This window comes from Mchenga conophoros, linkage group LG17 (genome assembly GCF_057382185.1).
Source record: "Mchenga conophoros isolate Kocher_MC1m ecotype Shallow Benthic linkage group LG17, M_conophoros_male_GT1.1, whole genome shotgun sequence".
Taxonomy (NCBI): domain Eukaryota; kingdom Metazoa; phylum Chordata; class Actinopteri; order Cichliformes; family Cichlidae; genus Mchenga; species Mchenga conophoros.
This window is the reverse complement of record NC_140542.1, coordinates 19,230,306-19,254,096: the sequence shown is the minus strand read 5'-3', so window position 1 is coordinate 19,254,096 and position 23,791 is coordinate 19,230,306. Positions and strand designations below refer to the sequence as shown.

At 40.2% G+C, this 23,791-nt stretch overlaps 2 protein-coding genes across 4 annotated transcripts in view; one reads left to right on the top strand and one right to left on the bottom strand.

The window, feature by feature from the left end:
* Positions 1 to 38: 38 nt before the first annotated feature.
* On the bottom strand, positions 39 to 21,663 carry LOC146555380 (CD9 antigen-like). Of its 2 annotated transcripts, XM_085250859.1 has the most exons (9): positions 21,519 to 21,663; positions 18,693 to 18,930; positions 6,680 to 6,782; positions 2,751 to 2,848; positions 2,065 to 2,139; positions 1,874 to 1,975; positions 1,674 to 1,763; positions 1,346 to 1,429; positions 39 to 659 (listed from the first exon to the last, which is right to left on the bottom strand). In XM_085250859.1, exons 2-9 carry the CDS (start codon positions 18,759 to 18,761, stop codon positions 594 to 596), a joined length of 687 nt encoding a protein of 228 aa, XP_085106985.1. In that variant the 5' UTR covers positions 18,762 to 18,930; positions 21,519 to 21,663; the 3' UTR covers positions 39 to 593. The 2 variants fall into 2 exon arrangements, with proteins under 2 accessions (XP_085106985.1, XP_085106986.1); XM_085250860.1 differs by lacking the exons at positions 18,693 to 18,930; positions 21,519 to 21,663 and adding an exon at positions 14,880 to 15,037.
* Positions 21,434 to 23,791, top strand: part of LOC146555379 (uncharacterized protein C12orf56-like) — a 14,458-nt gene continuing 12,100 nt past the window's right edge. For both annotated transcript variants that reach the window (XM_085250829.1, XM_085250828.1), the window contains exon 1: positions 21,434 to 21,864. In XM_085250829.1, coding sequence (XP_085106955.1) covers positions 21,613 to 21,864 — 252 coding nt within the window. In that variant the 5' untranslated portion in view covers positions 21,434 to 21,612. The remainder of the gene's footprint in view (positions 21,865 to 23,791) is intronic.

Sequence of the window (23,791 nt, the reverse complement as noted above, 5' to 3'; positions counted from 1 at the left end):
TTTAGCACTCACAGCAAGCACTCCATTTAAGACAAATCTTTGTTTTAGTTCATTTATTTGACATCTTAAAGACATGAACTGCAATCATTAAATCATTTGCATAAAACTTATAAAATAAAAAATAATCAAAGCTTTTAATACGCAGCTTTAAAACAAAACATGGGTCATTAACATTCATTTAGCTGCAAAAACCCTGTTAGCTCAAACGTTTAGCAGATTTTGTAAACATAACTTAAAGGAAAGAATTTAAAGAAAATGGGGCGTCCACCAGGGGGCAGCAGAGTCGCAAAAGTCTCCTTTCACCTGCATATGCTCAAACCTGTCCTATTATGAAAAGTAGGTTTTTGATTTAAAAGATTGTATCAGTTATCACTTATCACTTATCAGGTTACTTTGGGTATAAATAACTCGCTGCAGACCCCACAGAGTGGAGGAATTAAAGAGGCGTCATTGAAAAGGAGCCATACTCTCACAGGTCGACGAAGCCATCCTGTACGGACCCAAGCAGCACACAGAGGGACAAATGTTGTTATTCTTTCTTAAATGATTTGAAGCAGCAGCAGAGTTAAAGGTGGACGGCGTTTCATGGGTTTTTACACATAGTCCCTAGACCTTTTAATGGCACAGCAGAGCATCATGCTGAAGATCATCCCGAAGATCTGCAGAGAGTCACAGGACACAGGAATGTGGCATTAAGAAATAAACCTCAAAGTTTCCATAATTTTGTATTTTGGTTATTTAAAATTTCACAATCTTGATAAGTTCATTTTAAATATTTTCTATGATAAAAATGGACCAACCCTGAAAAAAAATATTACCAATTCCACCTTCTTGAATGTAAATATTTAATATTTTTCTTGTTCTTCTATGAAAGAAAATAGTCCTTGGGGATTGATTTTTTTTGGTGGCATCAGGGCAGGCCAGTCAAATTTCAGGGGCCAAACCAAGTAGAATGTCTAGTTAGTGTGAAACTACCACACAGTTTGGTAGCTAGCCAATAAAAATCATAGCTAGTCATCATCAGCCATAAACTCACCAGTAAAGTGTTTATTGATGTCATATATGAAGTAAGTAGTAATGTCGTTTTTCATAGATTTCTACACATATGAAAGTGTCTTTGCAACCACAGATGTCGCCCCTACTGGGGCCAGGTTTACAACATTTGTGAATTGGCTTTGTTTTTAATAAATAAATCACGAGCCAGACCCACTACTAGAACAATGAGACACTTTGCTTTTTCTAAACCATTTCTAAACCTGACACATTCTAGGCTTTGTGCCAGTTTAACAACCATATGATAGCTTTACTTAAGGTTTCAGTACATGTGCATTAGTGGCAGACTCACCATAATGACTCCAATGCCGATGCCAACTCCACCAATGATGTGCAGCTTGTTGTTAAACACCTCGTCAATAGCAGCGGGACAGCTCTGCAGGAGGGAAGCAGGACCGTGAAGCAAAAACAGCAAAAACAGGTGTGAGCTCCACATCTTATTTTAAACCAAATGTCTGATGCAAATCTGAGCTTGATTTCTACAAAGCCAGAATACCCTAGAGAAAAATGTTAGCTGTAGCACTTTTTAGTACAAATCTCGTAGATCTTAAAATGTTTAAGTAAAAATTTACATGATGTGACATGAGAGGTCATCTCCCTTTTGTTGCAGTCTGCCTTACCTTGGTGACGAGGATCTCCAGCCCCTCCTGCTTGGGGCAGATATCTCTGGCAGCATCGATCACCGTTCCTGTTGGACCGCAGCAGTCGAGCTGCAAGGGGGGGGGGGGGGGAAATAGCCCACACAGGTTAGGCAGTCATCTGTTCTGTTTCAAAATAAGGAAACAAGTTGCATAAAAGGTGTCCAGGTGTGTGTTCTCACTCCAAAGTGGATGAGGCGGAGGGTCTCCTTCAGCGCTGGTTGTTTGGTGTCCTTGTAGTTGGCGTAAGTCTGTTTATAAAACTCTGTGATGTCCTCCACCACCTGAAGACACACAGACAAAGTTAACACTCCTGTCAATCAACAAAGAATGTGTGCATACATGCGAGAGACAGAAGGGGAGAGTTAGTTACCCGGTCGCTGTTGGAAAGACCCCAGATCCCGGCAGCCACTTCTGCAGCGAAGATGAGAAGCAGGAAGAAGAAGAACTAAACCGGAAAACAAGAAGATTTGGAGTGTAGACATGATTTTGTTTGGTTATCAGTCCTGAAAGGAAACTGAGTGGGTTTTTACTTTTATCTGTCACTTTTGTCCAAAGTTTCCTCAACCAGTGGTAAAAAAACCATAGATTTATGTGTGGTGAACATAACATCAACACTTTAAGTTGTTGTGCACCAGCTCTGCTGTTCACCTTTTCTGTGCACAGAGCTCAAATAACAGATGACTAAGGAAGAGATGACCTGAAATGTAAGTTAAAACTAAAGCCATTTAATATTTAAAATGACGGCTCAGAGTAGATTGAAATTGGTGGATGTGATCACATCCACCAATTTCATATGACCATTTCAATCGCAGGACAAAAACATTTTGTAAAAACATAACAGCGAATCGCCACCAACAGTCACATCACACCGGAGCTGCAGCAGCCAACACGCTTGTGGTGAAATTGAGGAGTCTTTCCTGGTGATCGGTGTGATTACAGCCCAAACATCTCTGAAATGTGCCAACTGAAAAATCTGAGCATGAATTCATGATTCACAGCAAAGTCACCCGTCTTTAATGTAATGTGGAGAACTAAAACACAAAAGAAATCACTCACTAGTCCCAACATGCAAGGAGACTCTTTGATGGCTCCGCAGCATCCCAGGAAACCCACCACCATCATCAGAGCCCCTGCTGCGATCAGGATGTACACGCCTGCAACAAAACATTCAGATGGGCCAGAGGAAACAAGCATTCTGGGGTCACCTGTGCCTTTAAGTTCCCAAGGCCAGTTACAAACAAAGGAGACACGATTAAATTAAAATTTATGCACATAATCTCAACCTCAGTGATATCAGCACCACACTGTTCAAAACATTTAACAAAACATTTTTTTGTTTTGTTAAATGGGATGCGATTCACTCTGATGTTCAATTCAACAGTTTAACATTAGAACTTGATGCTCCATTCTTAGGTTTGTTGTTGACACAGATTTTAAAAAAATTAAAGGATTAAGAACAGGTTCAGTTATCCATGTGACAGTGTAATGCAAGCGTATCTGAGCGAGTGTGTCTGTCTGTGTGTGTGGCCCCTCGCCATACCATACAAGGCATGACTTCTTATCAACCAGTCACACCCCGTACAGTTTGCGACCTTTCAACGGACTAACGTGTAAAAAGCAGAAGTGACGAGGCTGCTCACTCCATCGTAGAAGCATGAAACCTAATAACGAGAAACATTTTATCAGCACATAAAGAAATTGTTGGTACCCTTCGGTCAATGAAAGAAAAACTCAATGGTCACAGACAAAAGTAATAATAAATAAAAATTCTATAAATGTTAACCAATGAAAGTCAGACATTGCATTTCAACCATGCTTCAATAGAATTATTTAAAAAAATAAATGCATGGAACAGGCCTGGACAAAAATGATGGTACCCACAAATTAATATTTTGTTGCACAACCTTTCGTTACGATTCCTGTAACTGTCAATGAGACTTCTGCACCACTCAGGAGGTATTATGGTCCACTCCTCATGAGCAAACTGCTCCAGTTGTTTCCGGTTTGAAGGGCGCCTTTTCTAGACAGCATGTTTCAGCTCCTTCCAAAGATGCTCAATAGGATTGGAGGTCAGAGCTCATAGAAGGCCACTTTAAAATAGTCCAATGTTTTCCTCTTAGCCATTCTTGGGTGTTTTTAGCTGTGTGTTTTGGGTCATTGTCCTGTTGCAAGACCCATGACTGTGACCAAGCTTTCTGACACTGGCCAGCACATTTCTCTCTATAATCCTTGATAGTCTTGAGATTTCATTGCACCCTGCACAGATTCAAGACACTCTGTACCAGATGCAGCCCCAGAACATAACAAAGCCTCCTCCATGTTTCACAGTAGGGACAGTGTTCTCTTCTAGATATGCTTCATTTTTCTGTCTGAACATAGAGCTGATGTGCCTTGACAAAAAGTTCAAATTTTGTCTTATCTGTCCACAGGACATTCTCCCAGAAGCTTTGTGGCTTGTCAACATGTAGTTTGGCTTATTCCAGTCTGGCTTTTTTATGATTTGTTTTCAACAATGGGGTCTTCCTTGGTTGTCTCCCATGGAGTCCACGTTGGCTCAAACAACGACGCATGGTGCGATCTGACACCGATGTTCCTTGAGCATGAAGTTCAGCTTGGATCTCTTTAAAAGTCTTTCTGGGCTCTTTTGTTACCTTTCGGATTATCCGTCTCTTTGATCTGTCATCAATTTTCCTCCTGCGGCCATGTCCAGGGAGGTTGGCTACAGTCCCATGGATCTTAAATTCTGAATAACATGTGCAACTGTAGTAGGGTTGGGTTTTGATTATTGATTTATCAATTAAAATCAATTCTAGCTTGGATAACGATAATTTAAACTTTTTAAAATTATGCAAAATTGCAAAATGCTTAGCTGTCTCTAATAAAACCTCTGTAACTTTGCTTCACTTCAGCAGCATCAGGTAATGTTCATATGTTGACTAATGACTTTCTTTTGTTTTTGATCTACTGCAGAATATTTTTAAGGTTATCTGCTATAAAATCCCAGGCCAGGAAAATCACCTTCATGTTTTTCTGTTTTATCCTCAGTTACTTTGACACAAAGGCATCTGCTGTGATGCTTACACCTTTGATAAAGTCTCAAGTGTCAGCTTTCTTTTTATAGATATAAAAATATGGATATTTGATACGTGATCAGAATTTTAATATTTCTGACTCGATTCGGGACCTTGTGAATCGGAATCGAATCGATTTTAGAAATCAGTGACAATACCCAGCCCTAAACTGTAGTCACAGGAACATCTAGCTGCTTGGAGATGGTCTTATAGCCTTTACCTTTAACATGCTTGTCTATGATTTTATTTCTAATCTCCTGAGACAACTCTTTCCTTCGCTTTCTCTGGTCCATGTTGAGTGTGGTACACACCATGTCACCAAACACAGTGACTACCTGGAGTCCCATATATAGGACCACTGACTGATTACAAGATTGTATACACCTTGGATTAACATGTCCCTTTGGTCACATTATTTTCATTCTTTTCTAGGGGTACCATAATTTTTTCCAGACCAGTTTCATGCATTTATTTTTTTTAATAATTCAATTGAAGCATTGTTGAAAAGCAATGTCTGACTTTCATTGGTTTTAATTTATTATTACTTTTATCAGATTAAAGTTACTTCTGTGACCATTGTGAGTTTCTCTTTCATTGACCAAAGAGTACCAACAATTTTGTCCACGTCTATATATCTTAGCACAAATGACAATCTCAAAAGCATCAACTCTAACAGAACCCATGCTTTGTTTCTAATAAAGTGTCAGTGAGTGTACATGTGGAAGGCTGATTGGAAATCAGCCCTGATTTACCTGCTCAAGCCTTTTAAAAATGTAAATGTACATCAGTGATTTGCATTCTGGCTCATAGGGCTGCTGCCGCTCTGATTCGAACAGACACGAAGGCCTGAGAGGCACCAGAAGCTGTTTTTAATGAGGAGTTATTTATCAAAAACACCTTCAGTCACGATCTGGTGAGTGGGAATCAGCTGCAGGGTGATTTAGAGCGATGATTCGACACTTCAATGGTGACTTCATGAGGATGAATCATAAACAGGCTGTCGGATAACAACAACAGTGAGCGCATGAGCCACACACACACAAATACTCTTCCAAAGCCGTTATTAAGATGTTTGTCATGTCAGGCCCGTCCTCCGTCTCCTCTCTGCCCACTTCTCTTATCAGTTTGATGGATGCAACGCACAAAGACGGGAGGGTGGGACAGTTCCTCCGGGAATACAGAAGTCTGAGAACAAAGGAGTCCCTGTGCGCCGGGAAGAATGAGCGCTATGTGTGGAGGGATCTGCTGGGTTGGACGAGCCGCCTCGCTGTGGACCAACTTTGGCCTCAGCTGCCCTCCGAGTGCCCCGCCTCTCTGAGGTCAGGTTATATCCACGTCCAGAGCCCGACAGAGCTAAATGCAGCTGTAGTGCATTTAATTTGAAATTATGACTTCCTCCACAAATATAAAGATTTCATTCTAGAAACAACGCTGTGGTTGTTAATAAACAGGACGAAGTGGTTACTGGGGACTATTTTCAGCTGCAGATTATTCGGCACGGTTTCTGCTGGTTGGAGTGAAATGAGCAGTGTCAGACTTTACATTGATAGGACAGCATGATAAAACGAACAGACTCGTAATGTGCGTCAAAGCTACACTACAGACACGTCAGCTGTAATTACAACAACACTCACCACCATCACGCCATGGCAGGTTCAAAGACCATGATAGTGGAGGAGGAGCTGATCATTTCCCCGTCTTTCTGTGCAGTTTGAATCTTTGTATGTTCTTTTTGTTATTTTGTGGTTTATGGTTGTGAGATATCCAAAAATGTAAAAGTGAAGCTGCTGCGATTAAGATGCTTCACCTGTGCTCTATAAAGGGTTCTTGCCATCCTCAAGGTTATTCTCCTTCATGGTCTTTTGTTTCCATGAAAGTGTTTTGCATCCAGGGTTTAACCAGCAGGGGCCTTACCCGTAAAGAAGACAGAGGGCGACTCCTCCCCTTCGAACAGTCCTGCCGTCCTGGAGTCAAAACGCAGCCAGAGTCCCACAGCGAGCACGCCGGTTCCTGCCAGCTGCAAGACGAAAAACATGTTTACTGTCTCTGAAGGAGGTTTAATGTTCTCTCCGTGAGACTATATTCAAATACTAGTGTCATTTTGCACATTTGTCCTCATTTACAGATATTTACAGATAAACCACAGAGAAACTCATGTTAAGCAAAAAGATACAGAACTAGCAACTGAGCCAAGAAAAGGACTGAAGTCAGAGAGAAACTGAGCCTCTACACTTCTATCCAACCGCAAGGGTCGCCCCCTGGTGGGCATAAAAAAAACCCAATGCAGCTGTAAAGGCAGTTTGACGCAGACTTCATTTTTCATACAAGCAGAAGCTATGTCCATGTCTGTGGTCTGAACCTGCAGAAATGCTTCTAAAGCAGGCATTGCAGCACGTGTGACCTTGTTCCTGATGTTTGGAAGAACACTGTGCTCACAACAAGGTAAGTTAACAGAGCCAGCACCACCGGAGCACTTTTTCAAATTGTTATTGAGTTATTATCCACTCTTAAAATAATGAAGGCACATACAGCTCAAGTCTGTCGCATTAACAGACACTTTCATCAAATCCAACAACAGCTGTAGGCGCGGGTCGATAATTCCGGGGGTCTAAGACACAGGCAACACATTACCAGTTAGATACAGAGAGAAGAAGTGAAAAGCCCGAATGAGGCTGGATTTGAGAAGTATCACCTGACTGAAACCACAGGGCTCACCTGGACCTGCCTCACAGCACTCCACTGTCATTACACTGTATACTCGAACGATGACCGTAGAAAAAAATAAAGCACACAACAAAAGAACAAAGGAAAAGATGCTGCAGTGTACAGTACATCAGAGGCAACTTTATCCTAAACATCTGAGTTAACTCATAAGAACCAGACTATAACAGCACGATAATCTGAGACGTGCAGGAACAAGGAGTGTATTTGATGTGAACGTTATTTAGAGATTGGGGGTTAAACAACATGCAGAGACATGAAGAGGTGGACACCCACACAGTGGCAGCTGATCGAGTATAAAGCATCCTACCTTAGACAATAACCAGATTAATCCTGCTTTGCAGTGATTTACAACTGAGGTTGTGTTAAAAAACACAGAAAACTACAGAGACCATGAACTCATCCCTGAACTTATGGACCCATCACAGTCATTTAGACAGGTGTTCAAAAACAGCTGCTCAGAGCAAAATGAAAGAACTGGCTTTTGTAAGGTATGATGATGTGATGCTTCACTGTTGCAAAACTATGTGCAGCTAGTATGGAATGCAATGGTTTCATATTCAAATCAAAGTATGTTAGTGTGGATGAATAAGAATCCCTTTCATTGAAGGTGAACATGAGGCTAACGTTTGAGGAATGAAGTTCGACTTGCTGCCCGGCTTATTCTCCTGAATCCAGACCAACCCAATCACAGAGGAGCCATCCAGGAAACATGACTTCAGTACATGTGGAGCCTCTGCACAACGGAGACTTAGATATGAAGGCATCCACAGATAAATAAATGACAGCCATACTTTGTCTCAAACAGTAATTACCCACTACCATGACTCAGAATCACCTCAGCAACCACAAAACAGTTTACATCAACTCTTTGTTGCCACCCAAATAACTCCCATAATGTCCTGCAGCATGACGCTGACGTCTGTTGTTGTGCAACAGGGAGTATATGAAGCACACCATAAAGCATTCAGGCCGAATGGCAACACTTTGCCCCAACATGTCCTCCGTCTGGTTCCTCCTACGGTCTGCTGACCATGATTCAGGATTTTGGTTTTTTGGGGTGGGGGTGCTATCTGTAAATCAAGGTCTTGAATTCTCTCTTGAAAGTTTGACTAACTCAAATATAACTCCAAATACAATTCCAAAATACTTGGCAAATTAAAATTTTGAGATATCAAAAAAAAAAAAAAAAAAAAAAAATTTATAACAATATTAACTAAATAAAGAGTGAAATAGACTAAAAAATAAATAAATAATAATAATTCACGTGGAGTGTGAGGCATAAATTATGATCAGTTATTCTTTTAGGAATTCTAGAAATGGTTGCCAAATCATACAAAAACTCGCCAGTTTCCCCTTTCTATCAAATCTTATCTGCTCCACCCTGGCCACAGACACCATCTCATTAAGCCACCTGTTAAAACACGGGGCTGAAGAAGACCGCCACTGTAAAAGAATAAGTTTCTTTGCAGCCAGCATACCCATTGTAATTATCTGTTTTTGTGAAAAGGAAAAAGATTCGACTGATGCAAATGATCCAAGTATAGCCAATGTACCATCACGTGGTATTTTTTTCCTAAATTGGTTTGAAAACCACATAAAAATCTGGCTCCAAAAAGCATTCAAAACAGGGCAATGCCAAAATAAATGTGCAAGGGAACCTTCACCAACATTACATCTGTCACATAAGGGAGATACAGAATTATAGATCCGGTTAAGTTTGAGTTTAGAAAAGTGTAGTCTATGAATGACTTTAAACTGGATTAGTTTATATCTGGCATTTATTGAGCCTTTCTGAATATTGGACAAACAATTTGATCATTGCTCTTCAGACAGAGAGACCCCGAGGTCTTCAGCCCATGTTTTCCTAATTCGGTCGGAATCAACTGGGATTGTAAAGCACTTAACAAACTGAGATATCAAATGTTTAAAATTTGCTTTCCAAATTATATCAAAGTAAGTATAACTTCGTGGCTTCAGTGGAAAGTCTGAAAAGTTTTGTTGAACAAAATTCCTTATTTGAAGATAACGAAAAAAATGTGATTGAGGTAACTGAAACTTTTCTTGAAGTTGAAGGAAGGACATAAATTTGTCATCTGTATATAAGTCCTCAATGTATTTCAATCCCTTCCCCCCCCCCCATTCTAAAAACACCCTATCCATTTTACCTGGTTTAAACACGTAGTTATGTATTATTGGCATTCCTACTGAAAAATCAGGTAGTTTGAGAGATTTCCTCATTTGACTTAATATCTTTAAGGAGTGTTTAACAACAAAATTACGACTGAGCGAATTATTACAAGAACCCGTGTTAGAAAACAATAAGACCGGTAATGAGGCTTCAGATACTGTTGTTGCCTCTACCTGGAGCCAGATCGGAAGCTTGTCATGACAATAATCAATAGGCGAACCCCACTGCCAGTACAATAGAGCTCTTGAATTTGCTGCCCAATAATAATGTCTAAACACAGGGAGCCCGAACCCCCCGCAGGAAGTGTTTTTTTTGAAGATGAGCCATGGATATCCGAGGGGGTTTTCCTGCCCAAATGAATGAGTGAATCAATGAATCAAGCTGCTTAAAAAATTTAAGTGGCAAATGAATAGGAAGGTTTTGAAAGTTGAAGGTCTTTTTCTTTTTTTTTTCTTTTTTTCTCTTTTTTTTTTTCTCCTTTCATGCTTATAAGTTCACAAATGTTTTTTTTTTTTTTTTTTTTTTTTTTTTTTCTTAAATGACATCAGAAACAGCAGTATGCGACATTACGTGATGGCAGAGCTTCAGTTCATCCTTTGTCATTTAACAAATGTTAAAGACAGTAATTGTTCTCGGTTGATTTGTATAAACATGTTATGTTTAATTTAAATGCAGAAATAAAATTTAAGAAAAAAAAAATTGAGATATCAACTCAAAATTTTAAATTACTTCTGTCTGACAATTCTACCCTGTTGGACAGCTTTATTTTTCTAGCCAGCGTTAGCTCACCAAGGCATACAAATAATATGACAATGAGCGTAGCAGCTTACCTTGTTTTTTTAATGTCATTGGGAAAAATTCCCTTTCATTGTTAGTTTTGTATGCTAGCATTAGCTAGTGTACCATCCTTTTATTGTTGTTAACCAGAATCCTTAACAAAGAAACACTTTAATATGGGCGTTAGAGGCAACAGAGGGTTAGAGTTAAATAACAATCTGTTAAAATGTTTCAAGTAGCAAATATTTAATTCATTAAAAAGTATTAGCTAACATGCTGAAGCACAGCTGTAAATTCCCAACTGAGTTGGAGGATCATCACGCCATTGTTTTCTGTAAAATACTAGACGTTCATTAAACCCGCAGCACAAGTTGACTGGCTGTACTGTACTGTGAACACTGTAGTGCCAGGTTATCAAATAAATGCTCCAACAGATAAAACATGAAGATGAATACTCGTAGGCGAGGCCTGTAGTCAATTGCAAGATAAACTCCCTACAGAGACTAAAACAGCATCAGGCTGTAAACATGTAGGAGAATTAGAGGCATCAGCTGCATAATTCATACACCTCTAAAAGCAAACACCATTGCTTTCATTCACTTTTATCACACAACTGTGCGTTTCAGGCTCCATGTCAGATTAACCTGTAAATCAGTCATCCAAACTGGGATGCACAGACTTGCCTGAAACATCATAAGGAGGGTCATTTTATATAACGCCTTGGGCTGCTCGACTTAGTGTGACCTCAATGTGAGTAAACTGAAAGTAGAAATCTTCCAGCAATCAGAGCCACACCTGTAACTGTCAGCATGTGACATCATCCCATCGCTGGTTTGTCAGCGTTAAGTCAGCCAGGCACACCTTATGATCATCATCAGTAAATCTTTCCAAACGTAGCCTCGAGCTTAAAGAACGCAGGATCAGTTTGCTTTATTTGCCTTGCAGTCGTTGTCTGATCCAACCACTCGCTCTGTAAAGAATGGAGGTTTAAGCCTCTGCACCTTTCACTAGTGTCACTCAGTCTCAACACAACTTTCCACTTCATCTCTACACTGCGTTGCAATAAACAGGGCTAGAATAGCAGGAGTCCATGTTAACATGAAAATAGAGCATTTTAAAATATCCGTCATAGACAGCAGAAGTCAGAAATGACCCCATCATGTTGTGAAAGTAAAGTACCACATGTCTGTGAAGGTTCTCAGTCATCCAGGTCATCGTAGTCAAAGGAGCTTGCAAAGAAAAGCGTCTGGACTTCTTTAAGTTACTTGAAGATGTTTCACACCTTGGCTCAGGCGATTAGAGGATCATCAGGGGGTCCTTTTGTCCCTCTGTGGGGGGTCACTCCCACTAGGTTTATATCTGGGACTCTCCACCATTTGACCTTAGAACTGAAGAAGCTTCTCGGATGAGAGGTGAAACGTCTTCAAGTAACTTAAAGAAGTCCAGACGCTTTTCTTTGCAAGCTCCTTTGACTAAAGTACCACATCTTACCTGCTACTGTTTGAATGCAAGTATTAGTTAATGTATGATGGATAACTTTCCACTCATTCTTCATTTAATCATCCCTATCTAATTATATATATAGTATATTGTCCAGACTAGTCAGCAGATATTCAAATGAATCTCTTCACAGATCAATAGATTTAAATTCCAGTATCTGTATATGAATATTGAGACATCATCAATGCGCTACCATTAACTGCAGTTCCTCTTGTCCACTTGAGTCGATCCCTGTCTACACTCAGGTTACAACATCCCGCTTTACTTTTAAAAAAAAAAAAAAAAAAAAAAAAAAAAAATCATGTTTACAGGCAGCTATGAAAACTATTTTAGTCTCTGTGGGTAGTTTCAGCTTTCATAACTGCAGGTGGCAACTTTATCACGAACCATGAGCCTCCTAGACACTAATCTGAGGGAGTAAACTCAATTTTCAGCCAAGTTTAGAAGAATGATCTTACAAATCATACGGCTTCATGTAGGGCACGCACAGTCCACTTCAGTTTCAGTAAATTAAAGTAAAGTGAAAATCGCTGGTTATGAACAATAGCAGAGTTCATGTGAGAAGCCTTCTCACATCGCTCTCACGCTTGTCTAGTGCACCATTACCAACATTTGCAGAATATTTAACATGAATTAACCCAAATAAACATTTGTCACTAATTTGTAACAATTAAAAAAAAAAAAAAAAAAAAAAAAAGGGATATAGAAAAAAGAAAGGAAAGGACGTCTGGCATCCTGAATGCTGGGGATGTTGGTATTAGTGAACCACAAACACTCTAGGGACTCAACTGTTGTGTGTGGAGGAGATGAAAACAGCATTTTCCCCTGAGGTTCATGTTGGCTCTCATTAACCACAGAGCTGCTCTGCAGCACTATTAGCCATGCAGAAACAACAATAACCATGACGAGGTTAGTTTGGGAGTTCTGGCGATGCACAGGCTGGTACCACCTAACAGCAAATCAAAAGTAGAATTTCTCCCATGTTTTGGAAAATAAAACTGCAGTTTTTGTGAATGGAGTCTGGTGAAGTGTAACTGTAACTGCTTGTGAGGACAGGTGAAGCAAAACTGATTCCAGGTGTGATAAAAAAAAAAAAAAATTAGTGGTGCTGTTGAACCTACAGCTCTTCACACTGTGGGAAACTTCTTCAGGTTAATAATCAGAAACACTCGAGGCCGACTCATGTAAAATCAGTCTAATCTCACGTTTGTGTTTGGAGGAGGGGGCCAATAGACGAACTTAAATTAGAGGGCAGGGTGGTCCACCAATGAGATGGAGTCCTACAGGACAAAAGACCATTTAACAGCCGGAGGTGACGCACTGCAGAGACACAGATACACATTTTCCAGTCGCCTGGAAGTTTATCACTCACTCCAGTCCTCTCATCAGTGCTGGCATAAATTTCTGACAGGTGCACATTGTAAAATAATGACCTGACATCCTAGCAGCGCAGCTTCAGAACACCTGAGTCATATGCAAATCATGTCTTTTCTTAATATATACACCGTTTAAACTTAGTAGGTCAGACTTACACCTCGGGTTTTACCTCATGTCTAACCGGTTTTTATTTGCATTTATCAAAACCATTTAAAAAGCATTCCAGTTGAACTGTAGTGGTTGAAGCTTCTGTTACCGTCCCTGTATATTTCCCACCTCGTGGTCCACAACCCACAGTTTGAGAACTGTTTCTTTGCAAGCAGTTTTGCTTAAAATAGTTAATGCCTTTTATACACAGTCTGTTTAAAATCTGTGATTTTTAGACTTGATTCTGTAATTTCTGTAAAATCCCTCATCCTGGAGATGAATCAGGAGGCTTGGGGATCATTCACTCTCTCACCTGTATGTGTGTGACGTCACCTTAACATAAAAGTGGCTCAAAGCTACCCAGCCAGTTCTCTTTGTTCTGTCCTGCATGCTGCATGCACTGCACTGCACCAAACCACCAAGTCAGGCTGTAATTTCATGCTGCCCTACAGTCACTGCAGTTCTTGAGCAAATTAGCCACTCGTTTATCTTGCTCTTTCATTTTGAGTCGCTCTGCACATTTTCCAAGCATGTCCATCTGTCTGCAGTCAAGGAAATGACATTCTTCGGTCTCCTGCCCATCTTCATTCCTTCGCCTTAAACTGCATTAACTTTTGAATCAGTTTTAGCAAATATGTCAAAACTCAGATGTGCCGTGTCATTCCATGTCAGTTCCACCTGACCATCTACCTGACCATAAAGGGGAACATTTTTAGGAAATTCCATCTAGAAAATTCCTTAAGCTCCTGCAACAGTGAGTCATCAATCACTCATCCATCCGACCACAATTCACAAGCCCCCCCCCATCCTTCAGTATGACGTGATGATTTCACATATTTTAATGGCCGTGGTTGCCACAGACCATGTACTCATAATACTCCTGAAGTCAAATCCTTTTGCATCGGAGGTGACCGAGATTGTGACCATTTCAAAGGCACCAGAACTTCGACAGTCTTGTGATGGACTGTGAGGTTGATAAACTGTCACAGCACTGATGATTTAGTTTGCAGAAGCAACAAACTGCAGCATTTACAGAGATTAGTGTGGGACATAAAATAAAGACTGGAAGCGAATTAAAAGCAAAGATTTGTGAGCTGAAACTCCCCAGAAGGAAGTGCTACGTGGGTTTGCGTGAGGCCACTTTGATTCTTTCAAAGAGCCTCGATGACAAAAGCACAAATTTAATGATGGTTTTAGAGGTTTGAAGCTCCCAAAACATCAAAAATAATCAAATTATTAAAGATTTTGTGGCTCCAGCCAAACAAACTCTGCCTGTGTTTTAGATTGTGAGTCTTTCCTGAAATCTGATCCAGTCACAGAAACCATCAAACAATCAAACAAAGCAGCATAATCCAAAGCAACCAAACCACTTCAGTCCACTCACTAAACCAGGCTACGTACCCAGAAGAGAAAGTTGAAGATAAACACCAGGTACTTGATGCACTGTTGTCTCTTCATGGTGCTCGGATCTGTTTATATCTTCTTACGCAGAAAAATGGAAGAAAAAGCGCCGTGAGTGTCACACAGTGAGGAGGAGAAGGAGAATGAAGAGAGGTGACAGAGAGAGGCAGCTTTTGTTGTGAGCCACACCCTGCTGAGTACTCACCTGGCTGAGGGAGGAGCTAGAGGGGCACACATCCAATCGGATGTGTGCTGCATAACCCAGCTTGTCTAACACAGGTGAAGGCATTTAACACCTCTTGACTTTTCTAAATACTCATGAAAGGTGCCTCAGTACTTCTTGTATTACCTCCTTTAACACTTCCTTTATGAAACAAGATGTCAACTCCTAACTCACTGTGGACCACCATTAATTAAAAACCTTCATATACCTCACATGTGGCTCATAAATGTTAATCGACACTGTGTTTCCCAGTTTGATTGGCTGCTAGACTTGAGGCTGAGAGAAAATCTGCTTCCTGTGTGAAGAACAAAGATTTATATCAAATGATTCAGTTTAAAGTTTGATTATCTTTCATTTATGTGGCTTCAATAACAGCCTTTAAATCAAAGTGGCCACACCACTAATGTCAGTTTTCCATGGGGATGAATTATTACCCACAGTACAATTCATAGAAAGGTTTAAACCATCCATAGAGAGCACAGAGGCTGTAAACATGTTTATTTCTGCTTTTTTTTAGGTGACATCATGCAAATACTGTTCAAGAGCAGTCTGCCAATTTGGACATGATACAACCGCCGGTTGCTAGGGAAATAATGTGGCAGTAGTTCCTGGAGGTTTCTGCCTCTCTCTAAAGAAGCTGCTGCACCAAAAACCTCCTTCTGGTTTCTTTGGTTGTCTGCAGTTTGTCTGCAATTACTCTAAACTACTAAAGCAGTTAAAGCAGTAAAGGTTGGAAAATTGGAAATGGACAAGATTCGCCTTCAAAGTAAAAGCTGTGTCTGAGCACTGCAGCCAATGTGTTACAAAGGGGACAACCTTTAATTTGAAGGGAAATCCTTTTTTCACTGTCTCACTACAGCTCAGAGAGTAGCTGGAGAGGAAATCTACATGCAAACTTCCAAAGCAACCACAAGGTTTTTGGCAACAGGTTGGGGAATACTTAATTTTCCCAAGCAACAGGTGGCTGCCAGGGTGGTTGTCACTGACTGGTCTCTAGGTCTGTGTAACCGAAGCTTTAACAATCACATTCTCAGCAACCACTGGTCAGGGAACCCAGTTTCCCCTCATGACACGTGGTCTCTAAGTCCGTTTGACTCGAGGTGTCCAAGTTAACATCAAGTGTCTGCAAAGCCTCATTAAAGTTAACCCTATATCATAGAGCGACCATATTTTGATTTCCAAAAAAGAGGACACTTGCGCCAGTCACAAAGAACTTTAATAATACAGTTTGCTTAAAGAAAACGTTAACATATTTAAACTATGCCTTCTCTGTGCGGTTAATGAATGGTGAAATAAAAATATGTCATATAAGCTTTTAGAAGTCAGCGTGTGCAAAAAAAGAGGACAGTTGGTCATCCTACTATATCATCACAATAATGTTGGTGACGCTGCAGCTAACCAATCACATTGTCTCAGCGTTCAATTACAATTAGCCCAGAATTTGGCTCATGCTATTAAAAACTATCTCTAGCAAACCAACATGAGTAACAAAAACCCCCCCAAAAAACCCAACTTGATAATATATTTATTATATTATATAAATCAATAAAGGAAACACTTGAAATGCTTAGCGTTTGTTTCAGAAGAGGTTTATGTAAACAAAGGCACTTCTTTCTCTCGTCCCTCACATTTCAAAGCTATAATATCACAGCAGTTTAATCACGTTATTGCAATGCAGGAATAATGCCAACATGGGGATCTCAGATAAGTTGGGCAGTTTAATACTGGAGTCTGTGGAAACTGCCTCACTCTATAGGGCCTCCAGTGGATGCTAGAGGACTGCAGTTTCTGGGACTTGCTTAGCCGTAACTGATTCTAATTGGAATAAAGCATTTTAAAAGTATGCTCTTTGATTGAAAAGAAACAAAGAGAAACAAACATGTTGAGTGCTGTTTTTAAGATAAAAACACTCTTCCAGTTTAACCTCTGTGCTGCACAGCTGGACTCATGCTGTCAGTTTTACCTCCATACTCCTGCGTTTGGCTTTAAAAACAGATAAAAAAAAAAAAAGACGAGCTGTTTCAGAGGAATCACAAACAAAAACTCCACAGGTGTATCCTCACACCTCTTGGGAGACTCATTGTTTGCTGCAGTAACTCAACGCTGCATCGGCTCCCAGTGGACCCAGTGAAACCAACAACGCCGGCTTTGTTGTCGGCCTCCGTTATCTCTCCCCGCCTGTCTTTTGTTCGTCACTCTCGTTCTCTCTAAGGATGTCTTTAGTGATAAGCTGCTGTTGTTTGTTGAGCTCAAACTCTGATGGCTTGACTGAACTCGATCATTCATCAGAGAAAGTGAGTGAGCAGCTCGACATAAATGAGTGAAAAAACTGGTACAAATAATTTAATCCTTAAAAAGATTTGTTCTGCTCATTTTCAGCTCCATGTTTTTATTCGTAGACTCCATCAGAGGAGCTTTGGATGATTCACAGTTCAAAATAATCCCCATCTGTCCTGTGCTGAATGATATGAAGCTTATCAACAATAGCTTACCAGAGTCAATAAGGAAGCACTTAATATTCCACTTTAATGTCCCATATGGAACAAATCAGACATTTGATTCCCTTTAACTCAGTTCATATAGTCCAGGGTGTACCCTGCTTTTCAGACCCTGAGATGGATAGCTAGATTAGAAGATGGTTGATGGATGGTTGATTTATTTCAGATTTTTAACCTTTTCTTTTTTCATTTTCAATATGAGTTTGTAGTGTGGTAGTAAAAATACGTTTTAAAAAACGATAAGATTTGTGAGAGTTTTTTCATTTTAATAATAAAAAAGAAGTTATTTCTTTGAACTGATGGATGAATTTAAAATGTACATCAGGACTTTTAACATGTAAAGGAGTGTTTTACATTCCTGAGGTGGAGGTGTGGACCCGAGGCTGGCCCTTCGACCCTTTGACCTCTGCCCTGAGAAATCATTCAGACTTTTAAGGAGCCATCCTTCAGACTGCCTTAAGCTTCCTCGCTGCACAGGACACCTGAGTAGGAGGTGAAAGCACTGATTAGGCAACCGCTCTGTCTTTGAATGACGTGTTAGGCTCATCTACGCCCCCTACTGGATTTCTGAACTACTGCAAAACCAACGAAACTTTAAAGTCACCAGAAATGAACACCATCAACTAGCAGGCTGTTTAGTACTCTGAGGAACACCGAAGCTGTTCCGGTGGTTTGTCGTGTGTCTGCACTTTATTGACGCTTTCCGTGGGGTTTTCCTTTAATTTGTCAGCTGTCTACAGCTGCTGCAACAGCATCCCAGAATGTCAGAAACAAGAAAACAGAAAAATGCGAAGTGCGGTTTTAGTGGATAGTTACACAAACACAAAATTAATATTATCAGCTTCATATAAAAGAGCACACACAAACCGGAACGACTTTAAACAAAACACACTAGTGTTCAAAATGCCATAGGCTAAATCAAAACAAAACGCTCCTCGGTTCATCTCTGTTAAACACAAACCACATCACACAAAAATACATTTTCATCTTTCCAGGCTCAAATTTGAGAGATGAAGACTTATTTCTGTGCGCAAATGAATAAACACGGGCGGCTGGAGCTTTAAATATTTCATCCCGCGTGTTTAAACTTACCCAGAAGACGAAGTTGAAGATGAAGAGCGCGTACTTTACGCACAGCTCCCAGCTAGTTAGAGCCGTCATCCCTGCGGAGTGTTCAGCCGTGTTTGGACTAATTCAGTCTTGAAATTATCTCCTATTTCTCGCTCAGTGATGTTCGTGGTTCCTGCTGTCGACCTGTCGCCGTTTGCTCGGCTCTGCTCAGACAGCCTCCGATCAGATCAGCTGCTGCTGGGAGGAAACAGACCATCGACTGCTCGACACCCACAGAGAGAGAGAGAGAGAGAGATCTCTGTACGTCTTTGTCTTTTGTTTGGACTTTTGTTCATCACAGGACCGAACATCAAACTTCTGAATAAAACAATTCTCCAGATTTATTAAAAACGCAACCACAAGTCTAACAAAAATCCCGTTTCCGTCAAATCTACAGAGAACAGCCTCAGAAACTGAAATACCACAGTCAGAAATAAACACTGTGCTCTCTCATATTTATTAAAATCAAAATCAGAATCAGAGTTCAAACATTCAAATGTTTGACTGTAAGCCGTGTGAGTCTGTTTACACTTGCCTTTCGAAAAGCTACTCTGGGGTGTCTGTTAATGCTGCAACTGTAAAAATTTACATTTCTGAGCAATTTGGGCAATTTACTGGAGATCTGCAAACATCTAGAGAATACAGATGCAGATGAAACTTTGATCTGCAGCCGGAGTAAGGAGCAGGTGGAGGAGAACCTGGAGAAGTGGAAGGATGCTCTGCAGAGAAGAGGAATGAAAGTCACCATCCAAAGCAACAGAGTGCACAAGAAGAAGAGATTACTGGCAGGGTGGAGGTGCTAACTAGTAGTTATTAATTAAACCTTAACCCTCTGCTGTGATGTTGGTTTGGAGGCCAAGCTGAACATGTTCAGATATTCACTGGAAGCAAGTGGAGGACAGGGGGACAGCTTGGAGTCAGAGAGCCTGAGATGGTTTGCACATATGCAGACGAGGGAGAGAAGACATACTGGAGGAAGGATGATGAAGATAGAACTGCCGGGCAGAAGAAGGATGCTGGGATAGGAGGAGATGGAGGCAGATCATCCGCTGTAACAACGTCAGAAGAAGAAGAAGACTGGAAGTAGTTTGAACGCGAGTGCAAATAACTAAATTGAACACATCAAGTACAAGTATCAGGATTACTGTAAGGTGACAGTAATTTGAATGTTGTGTATTAAGCAAGACTGAATTTAAATGACAAACACAAACTCATGAAACTCCAGCATCTCCTTTTGATTCAGTAAAAAGACTAGATGTTACAATCCTTGATACTTTCAAAATGCCACAAAGGTCATAACCAACCAAATCCAGTGTGTGTGTGTGTTTGTCATGAGGCTATATTCTCCCTCTGTCTGCTGGCAAAGTGTTTACTTCTTCTTCTGCAGAACAAAGACGGTAGTGTGCGTGGTCAGCCCACCGCTGCTCTTTGCAGCTGCACACAGACACAGTGATGGTGAGGAAGATGGTGCTGATGGTGATAAAGGAGTACAGTACTGATCGGCTCACAAGGACCAGTAAACTAAAACTGCAAGCAGTGACAGCTGTAACCCAACAAGAGAAAGGGCATAATTTTTATGATTTAGTCTTTATAAACATTCACTTTTTTGTGGTGTTTTGGAGTCTATTCAGAGTTGAGGATGCTGAAAACACAAAATTTAGAATTTTTTTAAGACAGAATCAAACAGCAGATTAAGATGAATTTGAATCTTTACCAAACCTCTTTGAGTGAAAAAGATTGACTCTGAAACAACACTGCAAGAACAACAACCTTCATGTTGTGTGTGTGTGTGTGTGTGTGTGTGTGTGTGTGTGTGTGTGTGTGTGTGTGTGTGTGTGTGTGGTCCTCCGTTAACATTTTCATCCCGTTACAAAACTTCCCTTCAAACCGCCTTTGCGCTTGAAACGGTCATCCCGAGGAAGATGAGGAGGACAAGGAGGATGAAGGAGACAATGCCACATTTTCAGCATTTTTCATGCTTCACACAGACGCAATCTGTCAGCAGCAGCACAAAGATTTATTCTTCACTGAACCGTGTTAGAGATACAGGAAGAAACTGTGATAATCTGCAGTCTGCCGTCTCTTAGTGGTAAGAGTCAGAAAGTGCAACAACATCGAAATTAAAAGAAAAAATATTTTATTATCATTCAAAAGGTTTAACGCAGACTGTATGTTTTTATAATGCTATTAAATTACAACAATCTAATTTATAGGCTAATATCCATCACAAGAAATTCATAAAACTGCAACCTGTAATCTATTTTAAGCAAATAAAATATGAGAAATTAACAAATATTCCCCCAAAATATTATGAATAAGCAGAATCATTTAATTAATAACTAATGTTAAATATAAAATGAGGTTTAATTCCATATCAAACCATTATTTGTATAAAACATGTAAAAAGAGGTACAGTGAGCAGGTTCGAGCCCCAGTAAGTTTCCATCCCTTCACTGGGAGCGACACGCTTCATGTGCATCATTATTTATTCACTCAGACGGCTCAGTAAAACATATATATATATATATATATATATATATATATATATATATATATATATATATATATATATATATATATATATATATACTTATTTATTTAATCATGACATATATTATTTAAGTACAGTAATTACTACATAATTATTGCGTTTGGCCAATCAGCAATGTTCCGCTCCTCTTCGCTGACCAATCAGAGAGCAGACGCACTGACGGCTCGAGTCATTGGCGCTTTACCTACAGCTCACTGTCCAGAACCGGGACAGAACCAGCGGCGTGTGTTCATCTTAACTCGACTTTTCAAACGTACCGGATGGAGCTGGACCTGTGAGCACCTGCCTCGCGACAAAGCGGCGGTTGAAATCTCAGAGGCGTTACCGGCGGCTCCACGGAGCGGTCCCGTCATGGCCCACAGCGGCTCCGGGTCGCTGCTGTGCCGGCGGAACGCGCGGCTGGACTCGTTCCTGCAGCGGAAGCTGGAGCGGAGGGTGTACGAACGGATCCGGGCTTACGAGCCGTGCGTGGTGCTGTCCGAGTCCATCAACAAGGTGTACATGCACGTGGTGCTCAGCGACGAGTGCGTGTACCTCACCGAGTACTCGCCACGCACTCTCACGGCAGCCGTTAGCTTCAGGCGCGTGCGTTACATCGAGCTGGTGAGTTTGAACAGAAAAAGTGATTTAAAAAAGTATTTATTTTTGTTTCTACTGCATTAATCCCGCCCTAATTAACCGACACAAAATCCAAAAGCTGATTTTATTAAACGAAAAAACAAACAAAAAATCTGAACATGACCTGTTATAACCTGATTTTAATAAAGTAAGATACGATATTTTGAAAAAAAAATTAGTATTTTGCCGATAGATATTTGTTATTATTGGAGAAAATAAGTGTAAATACTGTGAAGACCTAAGACGTCGGGTTTTTTCAATAAATGATAAAAAAATATATGTATTTTTAATATTGATATAAAATCAACAGAAAAACCTTCTACCATATTTATTGGATTTTCTATTAAATTGGCGTTTAAGGTAAGTTATTTTTAAGGTAAATAAAAGTAAACTTTTAAAAGAAACAGTACAGAGTTAAAGCACTCATTTCCAGTATTTTTATCTTAAATGATGACGTGACTGTTTTAATGTCTGTCATGGATATTGTTGTGCAGACCAAATATTTATCAATGAATCGAGAAAATAGGCATACTGTGAAGTGTTCATGTCTCGTTTGTTCAGTAAAGGCTCGAAAACTTTAATAGTTAAATCCTAACATTGCATTTGGAAGCTGTGTTGTAATGAGTCTACAGGATGTGTTCAGAAGGGATTTGTGTCAAAACTGCAACGTGTATCACATCAGGTGAAAGAGGACAAGACAAGGCCTACATTTTGAAGTGGCTGTAGAAGAAAATATCTGTATTTCTTTTACAAATATTCACCAGATCTCCAATGGTTGATTCTGCTCATCCAAGTGATTTCTTCAGTCGACTGAAGAAGTCACTTGGATGAGTGACGAAACGTTTCTCCCACTGAAAACGCTACATCCAGATGAACAGAATCAACCTTTGGAGATTAATTTACCTGGATGATTGAGAATGCATCAAGACGAAATAATCTCCAGACTGACATCACAGAGTGGATGTTGAGTCAAGGAAAATCTCAGTTATCTTTGAAACCTAAACTGTGAACAAACCAGAGAAGACAGCAAAACAAAGCCCAAAGGGTTGTGACCTGTTTGCACTTTGGTTGATATTCCTGCAGTGAAGTTCGGCTGAGAGCTAGGGCTGAAGAAGCATCACACACATTTAAATGGCTCTGGCCTTTCGTCTAGCTTTTTTCTGACCAGAGCCGTAAAGATGAGAATTTACAGTCAGACTTTAAATCTAAACTTGATATTGACGTTTAAGTCTTCACGCTTAGGTTTAAAACCAAGCTCCAGATTTTTAAAGAACATTTAGAGATAAATATGGATGAAGTTTGCAGTTTATAATTAGGACCCCATAGATTTCTATTATTTTTGACTTGTGACATCTTTAAAGCTGAACCCAATGAGGTAATTAGTGGATCTTTAGAGCTAGTTCTATTAGCAGAATATGTTAAAGCTCAATTTTTTCTGTCTAATTTGACAGTAAACTGAATAAGTTTAGGTTTTTGGAGACTTAACTGACATAACCTTGAGTGACAGCCAAACCACGACTAAAGCACGTTAGATTACATGCATGTCACATGATGCGTTCACTGACTAACCGGCTTCTGCTGATTAATCCCTGTTAAACTCTTCAGATTACACACGAGTTAGTTCGATTTATAGGTTTCACTTCTCACTTTTACTGCTGATGGCGAGAACAAGAGCGTAACACCTGCTCTGGTTTGCATATTTCATGTCTGCTCATACTGAGCTGCACTGAGCCTCAGAGCACCTGAGTTGCAGGAAGCCTGGAAACCAATCACGGAGCAGGACTCAGGTATGATTAACAGCTGTCAGTAATGTTGGTATGTACTTATTGTTAGGGCTGCCCATGTGACCGTTTCAAGTACTTCATGTATATCAACCTGCCAAAGAGCAGCACAGACAAACCGTTAATGAGGA